This window comes from Ambystoma mexicanum, chromosome 2q (genome assembly GCF_040938575.1).
Source record: "Ambystoma mexicanum isolate Mex_15411 chromosome 2q, UKY_AmexF1_1, whole genome shotgun sequence".
NCBI classification, from domain to species: domain Eukaryota; kingdom Metazoa; phylum Chordata; class Amphibia; order Caudata; family Ambystomatidae; genus Ambystoma; species Ambystoma mexicanum.
In genome coordinates this window covers 1,018,596,942-1,018,623,591 of record NC_090924.1, presented here as the reverse complement: position 1 = coordinate 1,018,623,591, position 26,650 = coordinate 1,018,596,942, and the positions used below count along the sequence as shown (strand labels likewise).

The 26,650-nt window shown below is 46.4% G+C and overlaps 1 protein-coding gene across 2 annotated transcripts in view; it reads right to left on the bottom strand.

Moving 5' to 3' along the window:
* The window catches only part of RSU1 (Ras suppressor protein 1), a 994,395-nt gene that overhangs the window by 698,126 nt on the left and 269,619 nt on the right, over positions 1–26,650 (bottom strand). For both annotated transcript variants that reach the window (XM_069648354.1, XM_069648355.1), the window contains 2 exons: positions 8,018–8,138; positions 4,520–4,638 (listed from right to left, as the gene is read on the bottom strand). In XM_069648354.1, the coding sequence (XP_069504455.1) occupies positions 4,520–4,638; positions 8,018–8,138 (240 nt within the window). The remainder of the gene's footprint in view (positions 1–4,519; positions 4,639–8,017; positions 8,139–26,650) is intronic.

Below are 26,650 nucleotides of genomic sequence, written 5' to 3'. Positions count from 1 at the left end.
ATACCCATACTTCCATCAATACTGTTGTACAGTGACAGTACAGGACTCGTCAGCTAAGTTCCCATTTAGTTACTTTATTCAGTTGCATGACACGTGCAACTATATTACATGACAGGGCCCACTAGCGTACTGTTGAAAAATGCCACGCCTGGAGCAGTGGCAACTTCCATCATCTCAGGTGAGGCCAGAGTTGGTCTGTGATCCCCTTCAGAGCGACGCTCGACGAATCTACTTGATTTTCCTGAGCAGATTGGAAATCTGCATTGTGCCCCTAATTTCAGCACAAGCTCCTTTAAATAGTATTCAGCTCACGATCTCTGCTATTTTTATGCAGAACTGTATTATTTGCCATGCCTCCATGCTGATCCACAAGGCTGACTACAGTCCAAGATGGCCGACGCCACCCTGATCCTGTGTGCATAGCCTCCATCTGGCCCGACGAGCTCGGATTGGCTGCTTTCGGATTCATTTGGCCAATCCCATCGCCAGCAGGCGAACGCCGGCCAAACCCACTAAGGCCACCCAACAAGGCTGCCTGTCTGGAGCCTGTCTGGAGCCTGTCTGGAGGCTTACAAGGCTCGAGGCACAGAACTGTGCCAAAATTCGGGTAAGCCGTTCATGACTCAGAAGCCTAACTCTGTCCCCTGGCCTCTACCCAAACGTGATCTCGCCATAAAACCCCCATGCATCTAAGTACCGCTGCAATTGACATTTCGCTCTCCGATGTAATTGACACCTCGCAGTTCTCGACCCTGCCAAAGCCAGACAGCAAAAACAGCTCCAAACCAGCCTCTAACCTCACACATACCTTACCACCCAGAGACCAGACCTCCACCTGCCCCAACACCTCCTCACCAGTCCATACCGCTGTAACAATCAAAGGCGCACTTATTGATACGAGATCCCTAGTCGCCCACGCACTAGATATAGACGACATCATCTCCCTCAACGAACTTGACTTCATAGCTATCACCGAGACCTGGCTCCACCCAGCCGCCGGCCCGCATTAGGATTAGCTATACCCAATGACTACACAATCTACCGTGCAGACAGACAAACAACCAAAGGCGGAGGAGCAGCCATCATTGCTAAAATCTCCCTCAACATAAGGCACATTCAAAACCAATCCTTCCCATCCGCTGAACTACTCGCCATCAAACTGTCCACAACCCATACAAGTACTATTACCTCCCACCTTATCTATAGACCACCAGGCCCCATACGGTCCTTCAACGACGACATAGCTATCTTACTCTCCAACAACACCAAACCTAACTCACGACTTCTCCTTCTAGGCGATTTTAACTTCGGTCTCAATGACCACAAAGACAACAATGCAAACACCATCGCCAACACCATTTCCGAACTAGGTTTCACCCATCGCATCTCACAACCCACCCATAATAAAGGCTGCATCCTTGATTGGATAGCTGATCTCAACTGCAACACCACCATCCTCTCCAACACACCATGCGCCTGGACCGACCACCACCTCATCACCTTCACCATCAACAAAAGCACCCAAACACCCGGCCCTCTTCCCAATGCTCCACCAACACTCACTAGAAATAGCAAAAACATCACAGTAGAGAAACTCCTCCCCTTACTCCAACCCATCATCAACCTCTCACCCACCATCACTAACCCCACGGAATTAAATCTCAACAACACAACCATCCTCAAGGCTATGAACACCATAGCACCTCTCAAACTCCGGAAAGCCAAACCACGCGCGCATCTCAATTCCTGGTTCACTCCTGAACTAAAAATACTCTGCAAAACCAAAAGACAAGCTGAGCTATCTTGGAAACAAATGCCATCATCCAGACAAAAAAACATGTATAATGAAAGAATCTGTAATGCCAAATCCATCACCAAAGAGCTTTTTAACATTCTAAGAGATCTCGAATCCCGCTCTCCCATTCCAGATACCTGCACCAAAGACATATCTTGGTGCACTAACATTCAAGATGCACTCCTAGGTAAAATTGCCATGTTACAAGCCAAAAATGTAACTAAGAAAGAAAGCCTCACCTTCACTGACAACACTGTCTCCCTCATCCACTCACCTACAGCGGACGACAACAACCTATTTGAGTTCTCCACCATATCCATCAAAGAGGTGGAAGACATAATTAACTCACTGAAACCATCCAAGTGCCAAGGCGATATCTGCATGGCGCCTATTATCAAAGATGCAGCCAAATATCTTTCTCCCTTCATTACCTCATTGATCAACTCTTCGTTCACATCTAGCATTGTGCCCAACAATCTGAAGGACTCCTGGGTTCTACCCCTACTAAAGAAGTCCACCCTCAACCCCAGTGTCCTCACCAACTACAGACCCATCACGACTGTCCCATTCCTCCTCAAAATCCTTGACAGAGCTGCCCATCTACAGATACAGAACCACCTTGAGAAAAACAACCTATTAGGACTCAGACAATCAGGTTTCCGACCCAAACAGGGCACCGATACTGCTTTGATTGACCTCAAGGCACAAATGGACAACATCAAAGACAATGGCAAACTTGCACTTCTCCTCCTCCTCGACCTGTCGGCGGCCTTCGACCTGGTCAACCATGACATCCTTTGTAAACATCTAACCTCAGCAGCCAAATTCTCTGACAAAGCCAATGCCTGGATTCAGTCCTTCTTGAATAACAGATCCATGAGGGTTTTTTCTCCAACAGCCTCTGCCAAACCAGCCCCAGTCACATGCGGTGTCCGTCAGGGCTCCTGCGTCTCCCCCACACTATATAATGTATTCACTAAACCCCTCTTCGACATACTGGACTGTTTGGGTGTCATCTACGCCAACTACGCAGACGACACGCAAATACTTATCCCACTAACAGGCGACTACTCCACTGACAATGCAGTTCTCAGTAACATCTATTATCCAAGAATGGATGGCTAAGCACGGCCTCTGTCTCAACGACGATAAGACTGAGCTCCTCCTCCTAGGCACTCAACCCAGACTCAACAAACTGAACAAACTATATCAGACATTCTCTATCGACTGGAACAACATCTCTGTCTCCAACAATGTCAAAACCCTTGAGATTTACCTTGACTGTTCCCTCACACTGTAAAGACAGATTAACGCCATCTCTTCTGCCACCGCGTACACCTGTAAACTCATCAATGCCAGCAGACCGTACCTCTCACCCTCCAACTGTATCACATTAGCCAGAGTGCTAGTCCTCTCCAAAGTCGACTATTGCAACGCTCTTTACCTGGGCACCAGCCAAAAAAACATCAACAAGCTGCAAGTTATTCAAAACAACCCCCTACGAGCAGCTCTGAACATTGCCAAACACGAACACATATCTGACACCAGAAGATCCTGCAATTGCCTATTTATATCGCAGAGAATTGAATACAAAACGCTCACGCACAAGTGCCTAACTAACCAAGCACCCAGATACCTATCAGACAACTTCACACTCCAAATCCCACCTCGTCCAACCAGATCAGCGCAAACACACTGTCTAACCACCCCCAGATACAAACTTAAAAAAGCACGTGGCGCAAGCTTCCCCGTGCTTGCCTCCAAACTTTGGAACTCACTGCCCCTGTATCTTAGATCTGAACCCTCCTTTCATAGATTCAGCCACAGCGCCAAATCCCAGTTACTAACCAACAAAGCCTTGAACTACTGACATTATACTAACTGTTCATAATGCCCGCAACCTTGTAAACCAAGTATAATGACATGATCTTGACCTTGTAAACCAAGTATTTTTACATAACCTATGCCTGCCATACCTTGCTTTAATCTGTACTTGCCCGATAATGTACAAATCTGCATTGTATTGTATTACTCTGTTTTCTTGCTCTCAATTTAAGCGCCTGGATGCCCCAGGGCCAGGCGGTGCTATACAAAATAATAAACTAAACCCAATGCTGACTTCCACACATTGTGAAGCGCTCCGCTGCTCTTAAGCTAGGTTTGCGCTATAAATGAATAAAATAATAATCCATCCATAGTATCTTATGCGCTAAAGCTTCCATTCATCATCATGAAAATCTATTACTCATTCCGCCAGCACCACCATACACTTGCCAATTCATCTATAGTCAGTCATTCATTCATTCATTCATTCAAGCATCCCCTGTACATCAATAAAAGCTAAGATGCATTCATCCACCCCTCCTGCACGCCCTCTCCACTGCCCTAAGTGTGTCAGTGTGCATGGACATTTTTTCAAAACTACTGGCTTTATCAATGCTCACTTGTTGTGTAAATGGTGCATTGGTTTCTCCTTACATTCTCCCTCTATGTACAACTTCAATCCACTTCATCTCACCGTGATATTTCGACACTGGTAAAATAGCTCTTTGCCTGGACGGATGCCAGTAGGGATATATTCACAAGCTCCATTGTAATTGGGCTTCTAAGAAAGACTTAACATTGAAGACATCTGAAACTCGCCTGCCTAGTTAGGTTACGTAACACTGACGCTGTACATCAAATGATGTGTACCGAATGTAAAAATATACAAATATCACTTACTGAGGTAGAAGAAGTTTCCAGAGAGGGAAGTTTCATTCAGGTTGTTATAAGTCAAGTCCAGAACTTCAAGAGCTGGCAAGGAGCCAAATCCTCTGGGCAACGTATTTAACCTGTTCATGCTATTAAACAAGAATAAGTTCACATCAACCAACAAGGAACAATGAAGAAAATACATCATAGACCATACAGTGCCAAAACGAATACCAAGTGTAATACACCTACATGTAATATGCAAACACGTAATATACTCCTAAAATACGGGTTGCGACATCATAAATTGCGGATTAAATTGTTTAAATAAAATGTAGCTGTGATATGGCAACTGGCTTAATATTTGAGAATTTGAAGTCTGGATTCTAAAAAATTAAGACCAAGCTAAAATACATTCTTACTCAACTTAAAAACATCCCTATTGAGAAACGAAGATTTAGTTTTACTCCTTAAAAAATATTTTACTGCCAACTTCAATCTGGAACCCTGGCAAAGTAGATCATATTATGGAATGTTCAAAGTACATGTTTAACATTTCTCCCAGTGCCAAGATAATGAAAGTTTGAAGCTTAGACTCTAGCAGCTAAAGCAAGGAATTGTTCAAAGAGTTTTCAGATGAAGCATATGGTTCAGGTTGTTTCTCCATTTTCAGTGGGACTAAACAATGTTCTGTGTTTGCTCCAGAAGAAAAATATCCAGACCATTTAAAATGTTCCTTCCCATCTTGCTAGGAAAAGTCATGATTTTACTTCCCAATTCCTCAGGTTCCAGTACTCCTTTCTCCTATATTCAAACCGGCCGGCAGGACATTGCATGCGAGCACCCAAACTAATGAACAGGCAGATCTAGGGCAAGAGCCATTTCCATTTTTAAAACCTACTTGGTTATTCATAGAAATGTCCAGTATCTACCAAATCATTTATTTATTGGTTATTTACATAGCACTTCATGCCAGACTTTTAAGTACTGGACCGGGGATCCACCCCAGGTTGTTCATCAAAGCAAGTGTATTTCCTCTGAGCTATCCTCCCTGCAATCATTAAACGTGAACCCGGTGAATCAGTGTATAGACGATGGTAGGTCAGCAGCTACATTGCCTTGGGATATGAAATGCACACACTTAAAAGCTTCCCAACAATTGGTTGGAATATGGATTTTAGCCCAGAATCCTCTCGCCTTTGAATATTCCCAGTTAGGTTTACAGATGAGCACTTTTTGTTTTCACATGTTACAAATGCAAGCACTAGATATAGAAAGAAACGTTCTGGCCATGAACAACTGGCTTACAGAGAAAGGATATATTACACGATTTAGCAAGATGCCAAAATTATGATTTTTATGTTTCAACATCTGTTAATGGTGTGCATTCATGATGTGCAATCATGCACATATTTTCCCCCCATTATCAACATCTTATAAATCAAAACAGCATACCCACTTTAGAGTAGCTCTCGAAAACCATCAATGGTGCTATTCTACCTGAAATAATCAAGTGAGGTGGCAGCAAAGTAGCTAAGGAAACATCCATGATTAGCACCGATAGCACCCGGGGCAGGAGGAGCAGCCAATTAGGTTCCTTGGATCACGAGAAGAAACTGCTAATCTAGGACCGTGTTCCATGGAACCCACAGCGTGCTTCCCCCGCCCTGCACCGCCATCTCCCCCCCCCCACCCTCCATTATCATTTATTTTTCCCCGTTTCAAACCACCCAGCCGGATTGGAAACCTGTTCTACTATTAGCGTTAAGCACCCGTTCCAAGGGCTGAAATGGGGGTTGATGTCCCACGGCCCTCGTTAAAAGCCCTCGCTTTGATCAGGCCTTTAACTCGGGCTCCGGACCGTTAAGACCCGTTCCAGTCCTTGGAACAGGTGCTTAATGATATAGAACATCCCTCAAATCATAACACGTGAAATGGAGGGGCAAGTAGTAAGCTTTGAGGAAATTACCATGCATTTTGCTAGAGCAGTACATTTAATACACAGCAGTACTAAGTGGCTCCAGCATTGTTCAAGCATGCTTTCCAACCTGTCCCAAAAGGAAATCGGAATGGGTCTACTAGAAGGGCTGAAGAAAATATGCATACATTTATTCAGAAAGTGAATGCATCTCTTGGCAAAAGGCAGAGGCGCACAGATAGGAAAGGTTGTTCCAAGATGTGCGCATTCGATGTTGAATGGACTCAAATCTCTAGAGGGGAGAGGGAGGAAATGCTAAATTAAAGCTGAGCTTTCACACAGACTTTCGGTGAAACAGTTTGCTAATCAATGCATACAGCTTGCAAGCAAATATAACCAAAGAGAAAAGCGGCCGTGTCGGTCCCCTGATAAAAAAAACCATTGCCAGTTCCAACCCTAGTATTGACAGAGCTGCAGATTCCGTTAAAGTCCAGCAAACCCCTCTGCTCCCAAACACAAAATGGAACTTTAGAGGGATATTCACAAATGAAGGACAGGAAATTCAATCAAGCTGCTTCCGATCCTGAACTAGTTTATCTAATTTGTTCCACGATGACGTCTCAAGTTCAGTTTGTAAGATATTTAGATATTTATTATGAGCTCCCAGAGGTCATTAACTTTTCTTGCATGCACAACTTTTTCGATTGCACAACACAACGAGATGGAGTATTTAAGACACTTGATTCAGGCTGCCACATTGAATACACGCCAATTTCCATGTAACATTGGTGGACACCATCCAGAGGCTCAAAGCAAATGGCATTTGCAGAAACACACAGTAACTTACGATGGACTAAAGATGAGAACAATGGCATTGGAGACAGAGACCACAGAATGCATTACTCACTGAATGAGGATACACGTCCAGGGACACCATTTTGGGGACTGCAGAACCTACAGACACCCGGTTTGAAATACATTTTTTCAGATCAATCTCAGTAACCCAGCACCTAAGTAGCAAATGGGGCTAGATAGAGGTGGCCTCGTAGCAGTTATCAAATGTACCAATTTCGACTGGCTCTGGTTTCTGTCTTCTAGGACTCAGTCAATCGATTTAGCCCCACTCAGTCGTAACTGTCAGATTGGTAGTGGTACCCTGTTTACTTTTCCTCAAGGTTCCTTCTCTTATCAGAGACTGTTTTTTGAGAGCTGGGGTACTATAGAAGGGATTTCAGGGGGCCATTTGATGTCCCTGGCCCGATATGGAAATAGCTTGTCTTTTGACTGGCATTGGCGATATTAATGGACTTGTTTAGGCTGGGTCGATGGTGTTGTCTTACCATCTGCAGGACGAGTCCCAGCATGACAACCAGGAACGTTTCTAGGATTACCTTGTCAACTACTACATGAACGAGGTGGTGGAAGTTTGAAGCCCTATTTCTGACAAGTCCTTAATCCTTATCTACTTGGAGGGTTCAGTTTAACTTGATAGTTAATATCCAAAGAGAAAACAAGACAATATTGCCTTCGGAATGCCGTGAGTAATATGGGATCCGCAACATTACTGCTGGAATGGAAACACTTAGGAAACTAATACCAACAATACCCACCCTAGGTTAAGGTGCTTGAGTTTCTGTAGGCTGCTGATCTGGGTTGGCAACTCTTCAATCTGGTTGTTGAAAAAATTCAGTACCTCCAAATTCTTTAGATCTGCAATATTCGGTGGTACCGCTAAAAAACACAATGCAAATATAAAGATGACAAATCCAAATAAGAGTACATTTCCCAAAGCAATTACCTTTCTAACAATTAGATTTATTTGCCTGAAGACATTCCCAGAATGATTTTATAACAACGGTTGACATATAGGGAAAGTGATAGAATCCTACAACAGAAGAATTGAAAGAGACCAGCAGTCCCATGTGAAGCTGTTGGATGCGAGAAGGAACATTCATGAATTGCAGACATTACTCTATCAAAGTATTCTTTGAAGGTGAGATTTAATAACCTTATGATCATGTGACTCCTTCACTAGTAAACAGCACCTAGCAAACATTTTAATCATGTTTTCACCAATCAGCTCCTGGTATGAGCATTTCTTACCTTAAATACACCAGCCACTTTTGTTCTCTGTCATGTGTAGAAATCCATTTGCCTTTCACCCAGACATATTTTGGGCCTAAGCACCTTAACTAGATGATGGTGAATTCCCTTGTTGCATCTCAGTTTTCCCTACATTCCTTTCTGTAGCACTGAAGGTGAGGGTGGGACTGAGCAGAATAGGACAGAAGAGGTTGGTGGCGGGTGAATCAAGGAAATTGGTTCATTGTGAATTGCATGTGCAAGGGCCCTGCAACTGGAGTCAATGCATGAAATACGGGAGAACAAAAAAAGTGGACTATAAGGGTCTCCCCACAAGAAGACAGATCAGCAAACTGTCCCAAAGGAAGAAAGAAAATGGACTCCTAGGAAACAAAAAACGAGCCAAGATGGCCACTAACTATACTAGTTATCTTAACCAGATACCAAGGTGAGGTCATTGGGCTCTAGTAATGCTTTCCTAGACACACATGTCTATTCACTTGGTTTATATCTAAAAGGTCATCTTTGCTTTTTATTGTCAAAGGCAAAGAACAGGTTTCAAGAGTGTGTGATGTGTCTTGCTGCCAGGGAAGAGCTAGATACCTCATGCTACCGAAGCATTGCTTAGCTGGATGTTTTAATGAAGCCAACCATATGTGGGTTAGGCGAGGGTCGGCACCTAGAGTGCATTAATGGGTATTGCTCACTTCTTTTTCCATTTCTTCGAAGGGTAAGATCCAATCTGAGATTCTTTTTGGTTTAAGTATTCCAATAGCCCTAATAATGGACAAAATCAACAAGGTGGTTCTATTAGGGAGAATTCTCAGAAATGTGCCAATTGCCTCTTCCTTAGAGACCCCCAGCAACTTTGCTGGATTTTGAGTACTTGATTTTTTTAACCTAGAGAGAGCAAGACCCTTTTTCCCCACTCTCTCATGTATTTTAATGTGAATTTTACCTCTGTGTTTCTTTTGGTTATCGAGTCTGACAAACTCCATTAGGCATCATCTTTTACATTCTGTCACACGGCACCATCAGTGCAGTGGCACAGGGAAGTCTTCCAGATTTCCCCAAGGTTTAAATACCTTTCTCTAGGATAAACTACTGTTTCCCAGAAAAGTGAAGTGAAATTTACTTTACTTAATTGTAACTTTCTAGACACAGCACACACTATCCTACAATAGAGTGCTGGAGGGGTTACTTAGTATCCCCTTTGTCTAGCTTCTTATGTAACGTTTTATGTTACCCTTTCCTCACTGAATGGCTGGTGGCAGTGGTTTAGTTTTGAACTACCATGGTTTGCATTTACAGTGGTTGTTCGCAGCTTCGGTAAAGCAACCGCGGGAGCCATCATTTTCAAAATGGGCACAGAGCCATCTTTGACAAAATGGCCCCCGGTCTTCTTTTATCGCCATGTCTTTGTGGAAAGGTCCTTCTAGAGATTTTCTCTGCGCGCCAAACTAGGTTTGGCCTCTTTGTTCATTTCACCTTTGGCGGGATTCAGGAGTGATGCCTGCCTCTGGCTCCAGAGTTTCTGGGGTAGGCAGTAAGTGAGGGAGGTTCCCGAAACTCATTGTGTTTAGTCTCTTAGGAGTCCCAAATGCACTCTGTGGTGATTGGCTGGTTAACTGCCCGGCAAGGGCAGCCACCCCGGTGGGTGACAGCCAGGCAGGAATGAATGGGAGACAAGGCAGAGCCGACCATTGGACGAATGAACCGAAGAGCTTAAAGAGGACGCCTGCTGCAACTCCTGGACTGTTGGTTTGCCCGGTCTAGCCCTGCGCAGTGCCAAAACACCAAGTTCGCATCGACTGAGAAGCCCCTGCAAGGACGACTTCTCCCTTTGAGTTGGTGGGACCAATCAACTCCAAAGTAAGCCACCTAGACATCCATCTCAGAGCTGGTTGAATTTCCACAGAGGTGCTGCTGGAAACCGTAGAGCCAGGGAGAGGAACACCAGATTGTGTGCGTTGCTTTTAAGCTGTCCTAGTTCCTCCGGGCTCCCAAGAAGCAGGACTGACCAAGCCCAAGCCCCCTCAACAGAGTGCTGCACCCCAGAAGCAAGGAAAGCCCACCTCAACAGCCAGGAATTGCAGTATTGCTATTTGCGGTAGCCGCAAGAAGCTGAACCGCGAAACCGCCACTGAAAGTGAAGTTTGCCGGTTTCAAGTTTTGACCGTTCCAGTGCAGGAATCCCCCCCCCGACGTCCTCCCTCTTGTCCCCATGACTGAGGCCCAGGAACAGTGAGATCTGCAGAGCTGCACAGGAACAGAAGTCATCAGCTGCATCTTTTCTTCACTTCTAAGGTACCGTAAAACAACTTTAAGAGAACTTACCTCTTACTGTGGAAGTGCTTGTTACTTCTGCAACTCACAAGTCTAATCAACTTGTGGCACTACATTTGATTCTTCTTTTTATCAAACACTCCTAAGAACCTGTGCAAAGACTTTTCCTTTTACTTACCAGAAGTGCTTCATCATATCCAAGACTTTTGCCTATTGACTTTGGCTTAGCCCATTGAATTGACCGACTCTTCCAAGAGGATCTAAAAGTGTTTGCCTTGCTTAAGAAATTTTTGATCTCTTCTCTTGTGTTCTAATAACCTTTGCCTTTTACCAAATGTTAAGAGTGTTCTGAATGCCAACAGTAAGATATTAATGTCCCCAGCATCCTTGTTATTGTGGTCACCTGCGGGTGTAAATTGTGTCTGTGGGCAATCCCAAAAGGGTCTCTTCTGATTTAGAAACTCAGAGTGTACAGTATTGAAGTGTATCTGTGTGTTATTATTATATTGATCCCTTCTAAAGAAGGCCTCAAAACTGACTGACAAATAAATTAATAATTGTTTATGCAAGAAACCTTGAGTGTAAGAGTTTATTTGAATATCTGTGACTGTGAATCTTTGTTTAACTCTAATACTACTCACTTTTCCCCTCTTGAGATAAGCCTGGCTGCTCAACACACTACCAAAACTGTGTTGTACAAGCTTATATCAAAGGTTGGGGTGCATATACCTGTAATCAGAGTTGCTTGTAGTGTTCCCAGAGGGTATTTCATTCAAACTTTGCCTAACAGGTTCCAAAATTACAATTAACTGTTTGGAAAATGCAGTCTAGTTTTGGCACATGCAAATCGCACAGTACAGGTTTATGGCAGTGTTCCTGAAACCAAATCATTTAGCAGTGACCAACAAAGTACTCCATCCACAGATGCAGTGTGAAGAACACCATTTTCAGATTGATTAAATGCGATGGCAGAGTACAAATACAGGAATGTAGAGCATTTAGCAAAACCTAGAGGAAAAGTGCTCAAATGTCTCCGATTCTCACTTTCCAACAGCCAACGTTTCCCAGGTAAAAAGGGGAAGTTATGTGGGGGGTTGTGGTGTGTGTGTGTACACACGTGGTTGAGCTATAGGTTCTGTTCCCATGCATAGTTTCTGGAAATGTTTAAATGATATGGTACTTTTAATGTACGCCTTTCTGTCTTGTTGCGGGTGAACACGGCACCCCCACACTCCTGTTGGGCATCCACTTCTTTCCATCCTTGTGTTGGATTTAAAGTCTTTCTTTCAATTTTGTTACTGAAAGCCATTTTTCGTTATTAAGGGCATTTTCTTATTTTCTGTTTCATCAATGTGTATGTATACATATTGCCCATCCCCTCTTCAGCCATTTTTGGACACAGTGTTTTTTGTCATACTTGCATGTTATGATACTTTGAGTGGTGACATGCTATAGTAGCTCATGTTTTGTTAGGTCATATTTACAATGTCATGTTGCTTTGTACATTGCGGACACGGACTGTGAAGCAGCAGGAAGATGACATGCAGCACTCCACAAAACACAAACATTATTTTATAATGGACAGTTGCCTTTGCAGAGTGTTGCCCTTAATGGGAATGTATCCTTTCACACATCTAGCCTGCCATGCATTATTTGACAACCTTACCAATAATTTAATTTTCCATTCCAGTGCCTTATTCACCAATTCACTTCATCCATGGGAGACATTCATTCTCCCTTCTCCATCTGAGGACAATCTGTATGGCTCCACGTAGGGAAGATAAGAGTTTTCCAGTACTCATTCTGCACACAGCTAATTTCTGGCTACGGCACCTCGGTCAGCGGGTTCGGATTGACCAGAAGTGCATCAGCAAAGGGGAATCCAACATGATTATCGGGTTAGTAGCCCCGGCACTCTTGATCACACCTCAAGGCAATCACACAACACGACTTAAGGTTAAATCAGCAACATATTAGTAATTGTCTTGATAAACGTTTTGCATGCCAATAAGGGAAACATGGTTTTGTTTTCATTACTTTTTCTTCTGGTGAAAACACTGAAAACTATACAGTCATCCCAACGATTACCATCACTCGCCCATATGTTTTAATTTCACTACATGTTGATAGTTAAGTCTGTACATGTTTGCCTCCAACGCTTATCCATTTTCCACATTCCTTTTCCAGCTTTCCTTGGCCCAGTTTCCTTTTCATCACAGACATCAGTCAGGCAGTCCCCATGAGCGGTTCAGTGCTGTAGGACCAACACAGTGGGGATGCATGCAGTATAAAAGACTAAGAACATAACATAGAAGTGCCCACTTAACAGAAGGTGTTTCCCGAAAGGTTGTTTTACCCGAATGGCAGGCTGTGTAGTTAAGCACAAGTGGGAATTAGGGATGTAACGGTATAACGGTATACCGTTAAGGATACCGTGAATAACTTAAATGAACAATAATAACCGTCACATTGTTTATACCGGTAAACTGTTTATACCGTTAAGTGTGCTTTTCAACCTGATTTGGAAAGGCTGCAGTAAGCAAGTGCTGCACAATCTTGGTCTTGCACTGTTGGATATGCCGTCTGCCAAGGGGGCCTTGTTTGGGAGACAAAAGCAATGGGAAAGTGAGGCCACATTAGTAAATGCAGCTTTGCTGCTTTGACCGCTTTCTCTGTGATCAGTAGAGTCGGGATAAAGATCTGCCGATTTTGCACCGATTGTGTTGAAAGCTGCGCAGTGCTTGAACCTTAGTGTTCCCCATGCAAAGCTGGTAACAATGAGCTGACTGACTGGCTCTATAAGCATACCGGAGACTCCAATTCATAGACTCCAGACCTGGATTTCATGGGCAAACTAGAACAAAGGTATTTTGTTTCAGGCATTATTTATTTGAAAGGCAGCATACAGATTTTAAACGTTTTCACACAGTCATGCTGCTCTGGGCTACAGGTCAGATCTTCTATGGTGATTGTTTCCGAATTTCAATTTGCAATTAGCAAGACCACAGGGACATCACAAGGGCGACCTGAGGGCCTGAACTCAAAGTGAGCATTTTATTTTTCTTTTGTTCGTATGTAAACAAATGTAATAAAAACGTTCAGTGACTTGAAACAGTGGAACCAGGAGCACTTTGCTTAGCAACCACTCAGCCAGCAGGAGCAGAAATGTATTGATTCAGCCTAGCCAGGCATCATGTGCCATTAGTTCAGTAAGTTAAGGTCCTACTGCACTGGTCAAACACACATTGGAACAGCTCTTGCTCTGGCTGTGCAAATTGTAAAAAAAAAAGAACGGCCAGTGAAGTCATGCATATCGAATTACTCTCCCCAAGGTTTAGATTCAAGGAACTTAAGTTTCTCATGGTCATGGATCGGATAGCCATCCAGTTCTGTTTTAGCTTAGAATTCTGGGCTTTGTAGTTTTCCCACCAATTTGAAAGATGGGGAACTACACATCCCAGAATTGAAAGGGGGGAATGAACTGGATGCCCTTCTGGTGCATGTCCACAAACAACTTTAGCTCTGTAGACCAGGCATGGACTGGCCTTTAGGGCAATAGGCCCATGGCCGAACCAAAAGTGCGAAATGCTTGTGTGGGCCAGTTTTCTTGGGTCAAGTGGGACATTTTTTTGGCCAAAGTTGCCAAGTTTGATGAGTGACTTCACTATGCAGCTAATAGTTTTGACTACTGTTGCTGAATAAATATTCTTTTAAATGTACAATTTGCATCACATTTTATCAAAAATCTCCCCCTTGGGTACTATTCCAACAGTGTTCCAAAAGGAATGAATTCCTATTTGCAACTGTGGGCCACTTATATGTTGGTGCCCGACACAATGTTATGCCCCAGTCCGACCCTGCTGTAGACTGTGTGAGCAATGGGCAAATCAGTGCTTTCTGCCTGTAAATAAACTGCCCCCACTGTCCTCTGTGTAGATTTGCACATTGGCACTAGAGTTGTTGCTTCGCTTGATCCTTCTCCTACCTGCCTTCTGCATTCTACATTCTACATTCATTTTGAAGTATCCAGAACAATGGGGGTGAAATATTTCTTAGGTCTATTCTCAATTTTGTGACACCACCCATGAAAGCATTCCTCCCTCTGAACTCGCATCACAAGGGTCCTAATGCACTCTGACCTGGGGAAAACGTTAATGATGGCGCTGTGGTGAGGTGGTGGCCTAGGCCATATTTGTGCTGATACGTATTTTAACTTTGTCATTTTCAAATTTATCTTTTTTTGCCACTATCTTTAAGAAGGTAAATGAACATGTATTGCAAGAATCAAGAAAGAAATCAACAGCGCCCACTGAATGCTGTCCCTTTAGGATTAAATGGTCAGTGGTGACTCCGACATCAGACCTTCATAATACAACAGGCAGATGGTAAACAAACTATAGTGATTAGATCACTATGCAAACTTTTGTTGTGTTGGCTATGACATTTTGACAAAAGAAATACAACAACATGAGCTTTCAGACCGCACATGAGTGACTTTTCTCCCTTTAATGGGATAAAGAGTTGTCAAAACAAACTTTTTGGCGCAGTGAGGGGGTCATGATGCCCATGCCATGTGGTTCCAAAAAAATGCAAGTCGAGGTCAATTTTCAAAGCAATGACCTGTGACTGAGCAGCAAGCTCATTGCTCAGAATGTGCATTATTACACTTCCACGAGTCACTCTTTCATTCAAGGCAATCAAAGAGTGAGCGCCATGAAAGACCAAATCTGCAGCCGCCTTAGATCCCTGGAGGATCAGCTAAATATGAGCAGAGACAAGTTTCAAAATGCTATCTTGCTACAGCTGGAAAATCCTGCCTGCTTATTCGCAAGTTAACTAAAAAGCATTGACTTAATCGTAAGTTAAAGAACTTCAAATGCAAAAAGGCAATGTAAAAAAGTTCTTGGTACAATTAGTTTCAGTTGGAGCAGTTTTTAATGCCATTCCGTAAACCACATGTGCCTGACACAAAATCAATATGTTAGCAATAGGAAGAATAAATACAGTGCCAAAAAGGAAAAGGATTTACTTTGGGTTGGCGGCTTTGGGGTTATATATTTATAATGGATAATGTTTTCCAAACATATGACAATGGGGGATTTCCCTGGTTCTATCATTGAATTTACATATAATAAGTCACACCACGAAATTCGCTCATCTCTGCGGATATTCCCTGCTGCCATACCAAAGGGTAACATATCCGTGATTACTGAACACCTTTTGGCCCGCAAGTGAACTAAAGGCTGTAACGTAAAGAGAGTGCGTGTGTGTGTGTGTGTGTGTGTGTGTGTGTATGCGCACACTACCATCAGCCTCCATTGATCTGTAGGATGCAGATTATCAAGATGGCACCAGTAGCCAGTGGGGGAGCTAAAAGCCTAAATGACCACTTAGGAAAAGCTATTAAGTTTGCTTTGCCAGTCGCATCAGGCCCACCGCACCCTCTCCCTCTCCTCCTCTCCACACGTGTGTTTGTGTTGTTTGGTGGAAGCAAGGGGTGGCATTTCAGTGGAAAGTATGTTGAAAAGCCCAATTATTGCCCTGGGTGCCTGGTTTTGTTTGTGATGATAAATCTGACAATGTATGACCTTTTAAGAAAATATTTGTTAAGATTCGTTAACTCCACCTGCTATACCTCGATAACCATGATATACTGTCATTTAGCAAGAAGGTTATCGTACCGCCATAAAACTAATACCGTGACACCCCCAGTGGGAACATGCGCATGCTCAGATAAGGAGCAGGCTTGGCCGGCGGAGTTGGGGGATGGCAGCAAAGAATGGCAGAGTGGAGTGTAGGAAAGGGGGGCACAGAAGAGGCGAGGCAGAGTGACCGGAACTGCAAGAAGCGGGAAGGAGACCGGGGATTGCAGGGATATCGTCCGCATGAGAAGGGGGATTTGGGTGGTGGAAGGAGGATGATGCAAATGGCTTAACCAATCAGATATTTTTAAAATACTTGAGGGCACATGTATCATTCTTATGTTAAATCATACAGAATGGTTTACAGTATGATCTATTTGCAGCGGGAAATGGAAGCCAACTGACAGCCCAACTTGATAGTGATGTGACTATTGACGTTAAAATAGAAAATAGATTTTAAAATATACAAGCTAGATGAGCTGCAGATAGCATCCTACTCCACATGTGCATGCAGTTACCATCAAAATGCTATTACCGTAAGAGGGAGATTTTGCAAACTTCTAAAAGTGGTCATGTTTGTGGAATGAAACATCCTGGATGACCTATCCAAAAGGATTACCAAGACGTTTTCCTCAAAATCCAATAAATTGTCATTATTGACATACATACTAAATGTTTCTAAATAAATATGCCAATTTCATGTTTGAAAATAGTTTACATGCCGCACTTCCATGCAGTGCAAAGGCTTGACTTTAGATCAGCTTTAAATGAATATCAAGAGCCATGCTACATCCATTTTGTCTGAAGATACTCTGAGGCGAGTTTGGCAACTGTCTCTCTGCAGACCTTGGCCCGGGAATTGTAGACCTTGCCCTACAAAAGCCTCCTATGTTAGGCTTATTTTCACTGCTTGAAACATTTCCTGATGCCCCGATGGATGACGTAAGTAGTTTTTAATGTCAGCTTTCCCATCTCCTATTGAAAACTTATCTAAACAACCCGATCAACTAATAGCTAAAAAGCACCACAACTGTTAAATGCATTCTCCCACTTTCCTTTGACAGAAGGCTTATGCCCAATGACTTTTTGCTAAAATGTTATTTGGCCATTCAATGACGTCACATTGGATTGCAGTTTGCACACCCACGTGTTAGTATTTTTTTATGTTAAAAAAATGTATTTGCGAAAACCATGTGTAGAAATGTAGAGTTGTGATAATTGCAAACAGTGCACTTTTTGCGCAGCCATACGTGATCCTAATGCACGCCATGGCTGCACGGGGGCGCCCAGCAATGCCTGTCACTTGTGTATCCTATTAGATGTCAGCTTGCGGTAGCATTCAACTACAATCACAGCAATTTAAGCTCAGCCTGAAGTGATGAACTGTTCAACCAAGCCGGTTTTTGATTCCTTTCCCTGGAGTAAATAGCTGTGATCAATACATACAAAAGGTTACATCAGATTAGCACCCGATCAATGCTTGGTTATTATCTAGAAATATGAAGAAGCAACTGAAGAGCACGATGTGAATACCGCTGTGCATATAAAAATCTGAAAATAAGCCGCACAGAATAAAACCTTCAGACTTCTAAAACGTCCAACCCTAAGAACAATTTTGTTTATAGAGGAGACTTTAAACTCTCCACCTATATTCCATATTTCGTTTTTGAAACGTGCACTACGCATCTCTATTAAATAAAATCCTTCAAAGTCACACTGAGGTAAATCTGTACTATCGTTTTGAAATTACTTAAAATTGGCATAAATAAAATGGGCCACCTTTCCACTTTTTCTTTTGGGCCCAGTTTTATCCATATGATATGATATGATATATGATATATGATATGGCATTTATAACGCGCCTATAAACAAGTGTTTCAAGGTGCGACGAGGCGGGGGGGACAAAGGGACGACAGACAACGATCCTACTAGGCCCGGTGTCATTCAGATCGCGCAAGTGCATGGGGGGGAGAGGGGAAACGTGCAAGGGAGGAAAGGAGAGGGGAAAGTGAAGTACAAGGGGGTAGTAGAATAAATAAGATAATAACACAGCCAGATGATGGAAAGTGCAAGGTAAGTGCAGACATAAGTGCTGGTAGGGGACTGTAGGGAGGCAGAAACAGTCCCTAGGTGCAGGGTATGCCAGGGAAGGCAGTGCAGGTGTGCAACTGTCGGTGCTTGCACCGGAATCAGACAGGGTGGGCAGGTAGTTTTGACCCGTGCAGATTTATCCAGGAGTTCAGCAGGGGAGTGAGGGAGAGAAAGCGGAAGCAAAGAGGAAGGTTTTGAGGTGCTTACGGAACCGGAGATGGTTCTCCTCAAGTTTCAGGGAGGCAGGAAGACTGTTCCAGAGGGAGGCCCCTGCCGAAGAGAGATCTACCACCAACCCACTGCTTGGAGAAGCGACTGACACTGAGGGAGTTGGATGCAGATGAGTGAAGAGCTCGAGAAGGAAGATATTTGGGGAAAGAGATTTGAAGGTAATTCGGCCCCAGTAGGCCTTGTGGACCATGCAGAGGGTTTTGAACTTAATCCTCGCAGCCACTGGGAGTCAGTGCAGAGATTTCAGTCCTGGAGAGATACGATCCCTGGGCTTGAGGACAAGGACAAGTCTCGCAGTCCTATTCCGGATAAGTTGCATAGGGCGGAGAGTAGAGGCAGGCAGATTTTTTTTTTAAACTTTTCTTTATTGGCATGGTGAGAGAACAGACAATCAACACACTGTACAGCATAGCAAAAGTGACAGGTATATACATAGTAGTGCAATACATGGGAATGTTAGGTAAATATCGGTGGGGCCATTGCCCAGCTCCAAGCGGCACATCAGTGGATTAGATTACATCACCAGGAGGAGGGGAGGACAATAGTTCTAGGTTGTCCTTGTTATTTAAATATGTACATAATTCTGTCCACACATTCCTGGGGCGGGAGGCCAGCATGAGGGTATTGATATAGTCCTCCTCGCACGATTGGGTCCAGGTGAGGGCCCTCATCCACATCTCAAACGAGGGGGGGTCGGCGCTTCCAACATTGTAATATGCATTTTTTGGCTATTATGGTGGCGACATTGAGAAACCTAGCCCTTTTCCTTAATTCTGGGCTATCCCACAGGCCGAACAGAACAGCTATGGGTTCTGCGGGGATACGGGATACTGTAATGTCTGAGAGAGCATCAATCATGGCCTTCGAGTATGGGCCCAGCGCGTCACAGGACCAGAACATGTGTGTATGATCTGCAGCAGGAGAACAGCACTTAGGGCAGGTGCGAGCCTGGGTGTGTGCAAACCTGTCCAGTCTTTGAGGTGTGTAATAGTCTGTTAAGGAGCTTGTATTGCATACACCTATGCCTGGCATTTAGAGAGGTGGACCGGGTGTGGGTGCACATTTTCCCCCACATTGTGTCCGTGATGGGGAGGCCCAGCTCCTCAACCCAGGTATCTTGCGCCTTGATTGGCACGTCTGTGGGGTCGGCCATCAATAGTTTGTACAGCGCGGATACTATCCCCCTAGCACCAGCCGAGTTGGATATATACTGGATCTGAGGTGAGTCTGGAGGCTCATCTGGGTATAAGGGCCACCAGGCACGGAACGCCGCTCTCAGCCTGTAGTATTGTAGCAGTTCCAATGCAGTACCTAGGTGTCCGGGGCGCCACGTCTGCGGAGTGATAAACTTCCCGTCGGGGTAAAAGTCGGTCACAGCTCGATAGCCTAGATCATGCCAGTGTTTCATCAAAAGCTTATCATGTGTGGGGCTGAGGCCCGGGAACTGCCAGATGGGCAGCCATTTGTAGTACGGGTGGTAATCAGGTTGTATCTGCAAGATATGTTTCCAGGCCCTAAAACAGTGGCCGCCACGGGGTCTGCCGGGCCGTCGGCATGATATGTATGTTGGAGGATTAGGGAGAGGGTGTTAACGCTCTCGCTCGCTAGTTTCTCGAGCTTCACATGCGGGGGGGTAGGAGAACGTGTACCAGTGTGTGGTGTGTTGGGCCTGCGGAGCTGTCCAATATTTGGCAAAATTGGGGGCGGTGAAGCCCCTGTTACCGTAGGGGAGAGTCATGTGTTGCCATTTCTTGCGAACCGCGCCCGAATGCCACAGAAATTGGGCACACGCAGCGTGTAGATTCTTGAAATATCGTTTTCCGGGCCAGATCGGCACATTTGCAAAGACGTAGAGAAATTTAGGGAACATAATCATTTTGATTAGAGATAGTCTACCCGACAAAGAGAGTGGGAGACTGCGCCATTTCAACATTTGAGCCTCAGCAAGCTGTGCCACAGCTGCATAATTGTCAGCCAACAGTGAATCTTTAGTGAGGGACACCTGCACTCCAAGGTACCTGATGCCTCCCGGTGACCATCGAAGGGGGAATTCACAGGACGGTTGTGTAGTGGAAGGAGTGAGCGGGAAGATTTCGGATTTGGAATAATTTATGGTGAAGCCCGAGAAAGAGCCAATTTTGGTTATGTCTCTTAATATCGGATCTAGGTGGGCAGCTGGGTCTCTAATATATAGGAGCACGTCGTCGGCGTAAAGGGAAATTATCTCGGGAGTATCACGGAGACGTATACCTTTGCGCGTATGTTTGTCCCTTAGGTTATCAGCCATGGGCTCTATGGCGAGCGCAAAGAGTATCGGAGAAAACGGGCAGCCCTGGCGGGTACCTCTGTGGAGAGCAAAGGGGGCTGAGGCCCTGGAGTTGACCAGGACTCTGGCAGCGGGGCTTATGTAGAGGAGTTTGATGTACGACCTCATGCGTGGGCCAATTCCCATTTTGTGGAGCACCGCCCACATGTATTGCCAGGACACCATATCAAATGCCCTCTGGGCATCGAGGGTGACTGCCACGGCCTGTGCGTTGGGGTCAATCCTGGCAAGAACACTGAACAGGCGACGGATATTTAGGGCGGTAGATCTGCCGGGCACGAAGCCACTTTGGTCGGGGTGGACTCGGTGGGGCATAATGGGGAGAAACCTATTGGCAATGATCTTGGCGAATATTTTAATGTCAGTGTTGATCAGAGAAAGGGGCCTATAAGACCCACATTCGTCTAATGGTTTGCCTGGCTTGGGTAGTACAGTTATAAGCGCCTCACGCATGGATGGGGGTAGGATGTTTGACTCTAGGGATTCGTTCCACACCTCCAAGAGTCTGGGTGCCAGAATGGCTACATGCTCCCGATAGAACTCCGAGGTGAGGCCGTCGGGGCCCGGCGCTTTGCCCCTGTGACAGTTCGAGATGACCATGGTTATTTCATCAAGGGTGATAGGGGCCTCAAGGTCGTCACTGGTCGCGCGGGACAGGAGGGTCATGGGGATCTGCTCTAATAGGGCGTCAGTGTCTTGCAGACTGTGTTCTTGCTGTGAGCCGTATAGGGTCGTGTAGAATGTGGTGAATGTCCCGAGGATTTCCTGGTCGGACCAGCACATGGTGCCTTGTGTGTCCTTGACGCAGTCGATGCGATTCCTGCCCCCCTCAGTACGGACCAGACTGGACAGTGTTCGACCCGGCCTATCCCCCTCACCATACTTCCTGGCCGCCACAGGGCGGGCGAGGTATCGAACCTCTCTCAGGGCGTGGGACTCGAATGTTTCTAATTCCGCTCTAATCTGTGCCAGAGCAGCTGGGGAAGGGGAGGAGGCATATGCCCTCTCTAGCTCTTTTAATTTCGTTTCTGACTGTTGCAAGCTATTTTTTATGGCCTGGAGTACCCCAGCCTCTCTAGATATGCACATCCCTCTGATGAAGACCTTGAATGCCTCCCAGCGCACTCCATCAGAGGTGTCATGCCTGTTGTTGCACTCGAAGAAGGTGTTGATATCAGCTAAGATATCGGCTTTAAAGACTATGTCTAGCAGGGCCTCCGACTTAAATCTCCAAGAGGAGCGGGGGGGCTGGTTGTGTCCCAGTGTTATCTGGAGTGTTACAGGTGAATGGTCCGATAGTGTGCGTGGTAGTATCTTGGTCTCCATGACCCTGCCCATCATGCAGCTCGATATGAGGAACAGGTCGATCCTGAAGAGGCTATCGTGTACTGATGAGTAGAAAGTGTACTCCCTAACTTGTGGGTTGAGAGCTCTCCATGCACCCCTAAGATCCAGTGTGTCGATATGGGCGTGTAGCCTGTGGGGCGTGGCTTGGCGCCGATGGCGAGCGGTAGCTGATCTGCCGAGCTCCGGCCGAGACGCCGTTTCCCGATCCTTTTTCTCCGGCTCAAGTGCGGCTTCGGCCCCTGCAGAGGAACGTGTGTATGGGGGAAGCGGTCCTGCATCTGAATAGCCATCGGGTCCACCGAGTTGGACCCCCCCAGCCGCTGCTGTGGCCCTGAAACGGTTCTCCCCCCCTCCCGCTTTGATCGAATCCAAGATGGCGCCTCGCACAGCATAGCGGTGCCTGTGTGGTGTACCCCTCCCCCAACGGACTCCCGGGCCTGGCGAGGAGAAGCGGTGGCATGAGAGAGGCCCTACTCTTCTGAAATCCGCCTCTGCGGACCGCACAACCAGACACGGGGGCAGACTACAGCTCATGGCCCGAGATTCGGCCAGGAAAAGGGCCCCACCAGCAACCCGGCAAGTGATCTAACCTTCGAGGCCTAGGACATCCGCAACCATCATCTCAAGATGGCCGCCAAGAATAGGACCAGAGCCGCCACCATGGACTCCTTTGTTTCCACCAGGGCGAAGACCCCCACTCAACCCAGGGCCAGCCTCTCTGAAGTCACCCAGTCGAGCGAAGTGGTGGCCGCCGACAACCACTCTCAGATACTTGATGCCATAGCCTCACTAAAAACGCATATAGACTCTAAGATCGACGAATTCAAGGTCGATATTCAACTGATCCGCCAAGACGCTCGCAACTTAACGGAGAGGGTCGCGACCGTCGAACAGTCGACGGAGGTAACATCCACGGCCACCACAGCTATAAAGTCAGAAGTTGCCATCCTGAAGAGGAAAGTTGCCTTCTTGGAGGAAAGGGCGGAGGAGGCCGAAGGTCGGGCCAGACAGAGCAACATCAGGATCCTAGGTGTCCCGGAGGGGAACGAGGGAGCAAACACCACATCCTTCGTCGAAACCCTTCTGCTACAAGAAATAGGGGCCGGCAAACTGACCCAGGGATTCTCAGTCGAGAGAGCCCATAGATCCCTCCAGAGGCGACCTCCCCCTGGATCGCACCCCAGACCCATAATCGCTAAGATACTGAACTTTCAGGACAGAGAAACTATCCTACGGCGATCCAGGGAGGGGGGCCCCATCGAAAGAGGAGACTCCAGAATCTCCATCTATCCGGACTACACGCAGAAGGTTCAAAGAGAGCGGAACTCATTTGTCCCGATAAAAGCTAGGCTCCGACAATTGAACCTAAAATATAGACTGCTCTATCCGTCGCGCCTCAGGGTCGTCTACAAAGAGAGAGTGGTATTCCTCGAAAATCCAGATGCGGCCAACATGTGGCTGGAGGACAACAACCTGGCGGATGGCAAGGACAACTCACAGACTGAGGCCTAACCCCCCAGGATCCCACGAGCGACCCCCAAGTAACTCTAAGAACTATCGCACATGAAGCCGGAACACATAAGGTAATCCAACTTCAGTTATTTCACTTGGAAACGGCCTCGCTCGGCTCCGCCGCCAGGCCCTTGCCTCACCCCCAGCATAGTATCTACCCGGTCTAGGCACCCGCCTGACCCAACTCGCGCCCGACTCCCGGATGGGCTCCGACGGCTCGAGAGCGCCTGAGCACCGCAACAATGTTGTAGTTGCTGGGCGCACCAGTTTGAGTTTTGTTATTAGTTTTATTAATTGTACAGTCTTCATGCTTCTTTCGCCAATACAGACCGAGATGGGTCTAGGACGCGACCCTGATGAACGGACTTCAGTGGTATCCCCCCCGCAGCCCACCCGCGGAGGACTAAAGCGGAGCCGGACCCCGGAGACGGAGTCCCACACCAAATCCGAAACTCAGACCTTATGGCGGCACATCTCACTGTGATGACGTGGAATGTGCGGGGTATGGGCTCATACCTTAGACGCAATCGTATACAATCCTATCTCAAAAGGAAGAAAGTTTCGATTGCACTCCTTCAAGAGACTCACCTCACGACGGAGGCCATGTCTAAGATCGCAGATCGATGGGTTGGGACTGTGAGAGGGTCCCCCTACTCCAAATATGCTAGAGGGGTGCTAACATGGATAAGCCCGGACGTGCCCTTCCAGATAGAGGGAAGTGAACATGATAAAGAAGGGAGATTCGTAGTGATTTGGGGCACAGTGGAACAAACCCCAGTCTGCTTGATCAACTCCTACTTCCCACATCACGGGATCCCGGCGTACCTCGCCACAATGATCACGAAGCTGACCCGGTACCGGGACCGCACTTTCATATGGGGAGGAGACTTCAACTGTTTTGCTGATGCAAGCGCGGACAGATCACTGCCCCCTCCACACCCGAGCAACCTTGCATCCCGTGCCCTGAGGGAAACCCTGGAGCAGCTCAACCTAGTGGACATCTGGAGGGAACACCATCCGACCGACAGGATCTACTCCCACTACTCAGCTCCACACGGAGTCCACACAAGAATTGACTATCTGTTCATCAACAAGGAGCTCGCCCCACGCGCCGCAGCCACAGAGTACCTCGGGCGAACGATCTCCGACCACTCCCCACTTACCATGCTATGGCAGATGAGGGGCCCCAGACCCCCGATCCCCATGTGGAGAATGCCGACTGCAGCACTCGAAGACATCGAGTTCAGGGAAACCCTTGCCGAAAAATTGGAAGAATACCTGGAAATCAACAAGGGTTCGGTATCCTCCTGGGGCACATTGTGGGAAGCTATGAAAGTGGTGACCAGAGGTGAAATTATATCGAGAGCCGGCGGAACTCGCAGGCAGTTGCGGAGAACCCTTGAAGCACAGGAGGCTGAGATCTCCCGACTAGAGTCTGCTCACGACAACTCCACAGAAGCAGAGAACAAATTGAAGGATGCCCGTACAGAATGCCAACAGGCATGGGAAAGGCTGGAGAAATTCGATTTCACCACGCGCACCACCCGATCCCACAAAGAATCGGACAAACCAGGGAGATTACTGGCCTGGCTCTGCAAGCGGGAACATCCCAAACACCTCCCAGTAGAGATACGGGACGCCGATGGGATATCCCACTCGACCCAGTTAGGGATCAATGAAGCCTTTGCTAAATTCTACACCGAACTGTATGCCCACAAGACGCAAATTCCTGCTGAAGATATCGTAGACACACTTGAGGAGATAGAACTTCCCCGCATCTCGCCCGAGCAGAGAGAGGACCTGGAAATGGAGATCACTCTTGAGGACGTACAGGGGGCAATTAGGTCCCTCTCCAACAACAAAGCCCCTGGCAGCGACGGCCTCCCATCCGAGTTCTATAAAATGTATGAGTCCATCCTCTCCCCAGTGCTCCACGAGGTCTACCAGGAGGCATACACGAACGGGATTCTCCCCAACACCATGAAAGAAACCATAATCGTCCCTATGCTCAAGCCACACAAATTGCCCACCGACTGTGAGTCCTACCGCCCTCTGGCCATGCTAAACTATGATGCCAAGATCCTCACATCCATATTGGCCCGCAAGCTGGCCAGAGTGGTGGGTTCCATCGTCCATGAAGACCAGAACGGATTTGTACCTGGGCGCAACACCACTGCTAACCTCAGGAGGCTACAGCATGTACTGGCTGAAACACACGAGAGGGACGAGGACCTGGCGGTGTTGTCGCTTGACGCTATCAAGGCCTTCGACTCCATATACTGGGAGTGGATCAAGGAGGTCCTGAAGATTTGGCTTCGGAGGAGGCTTCATCAGGTGGGTCGAGGTCCTCTACAATTCCCCAATGGCGAGAGTGAAAACGGGAAGAATCGTATCAGCAGCTTGGGAAATACAAAGGGGAACAAGACAGGGCTGTCCACTATCGCCCATGCTGTACATACTGGGCCTGGAGCCGATTGCATTATACTTCAGGCAGCAGCTTTTCGATGCTGGCATCAAGGTGGGCAATACACACCACATAATATCTTTGTACGCCGACGACGTCCTCCTTTACCTAAGCACTCCCGAAGTTAACGCACCAACAGCACTGGAGGTACTAGACAATTACGCGAAGTACTCGGGGATCCGATTTAGCAGGAGTAAGTCCTCCGCCTTCCCCCTGGCGGGCCTACGCAACATTCCAGAAAGCAATCTCCAAGCGATAGGAA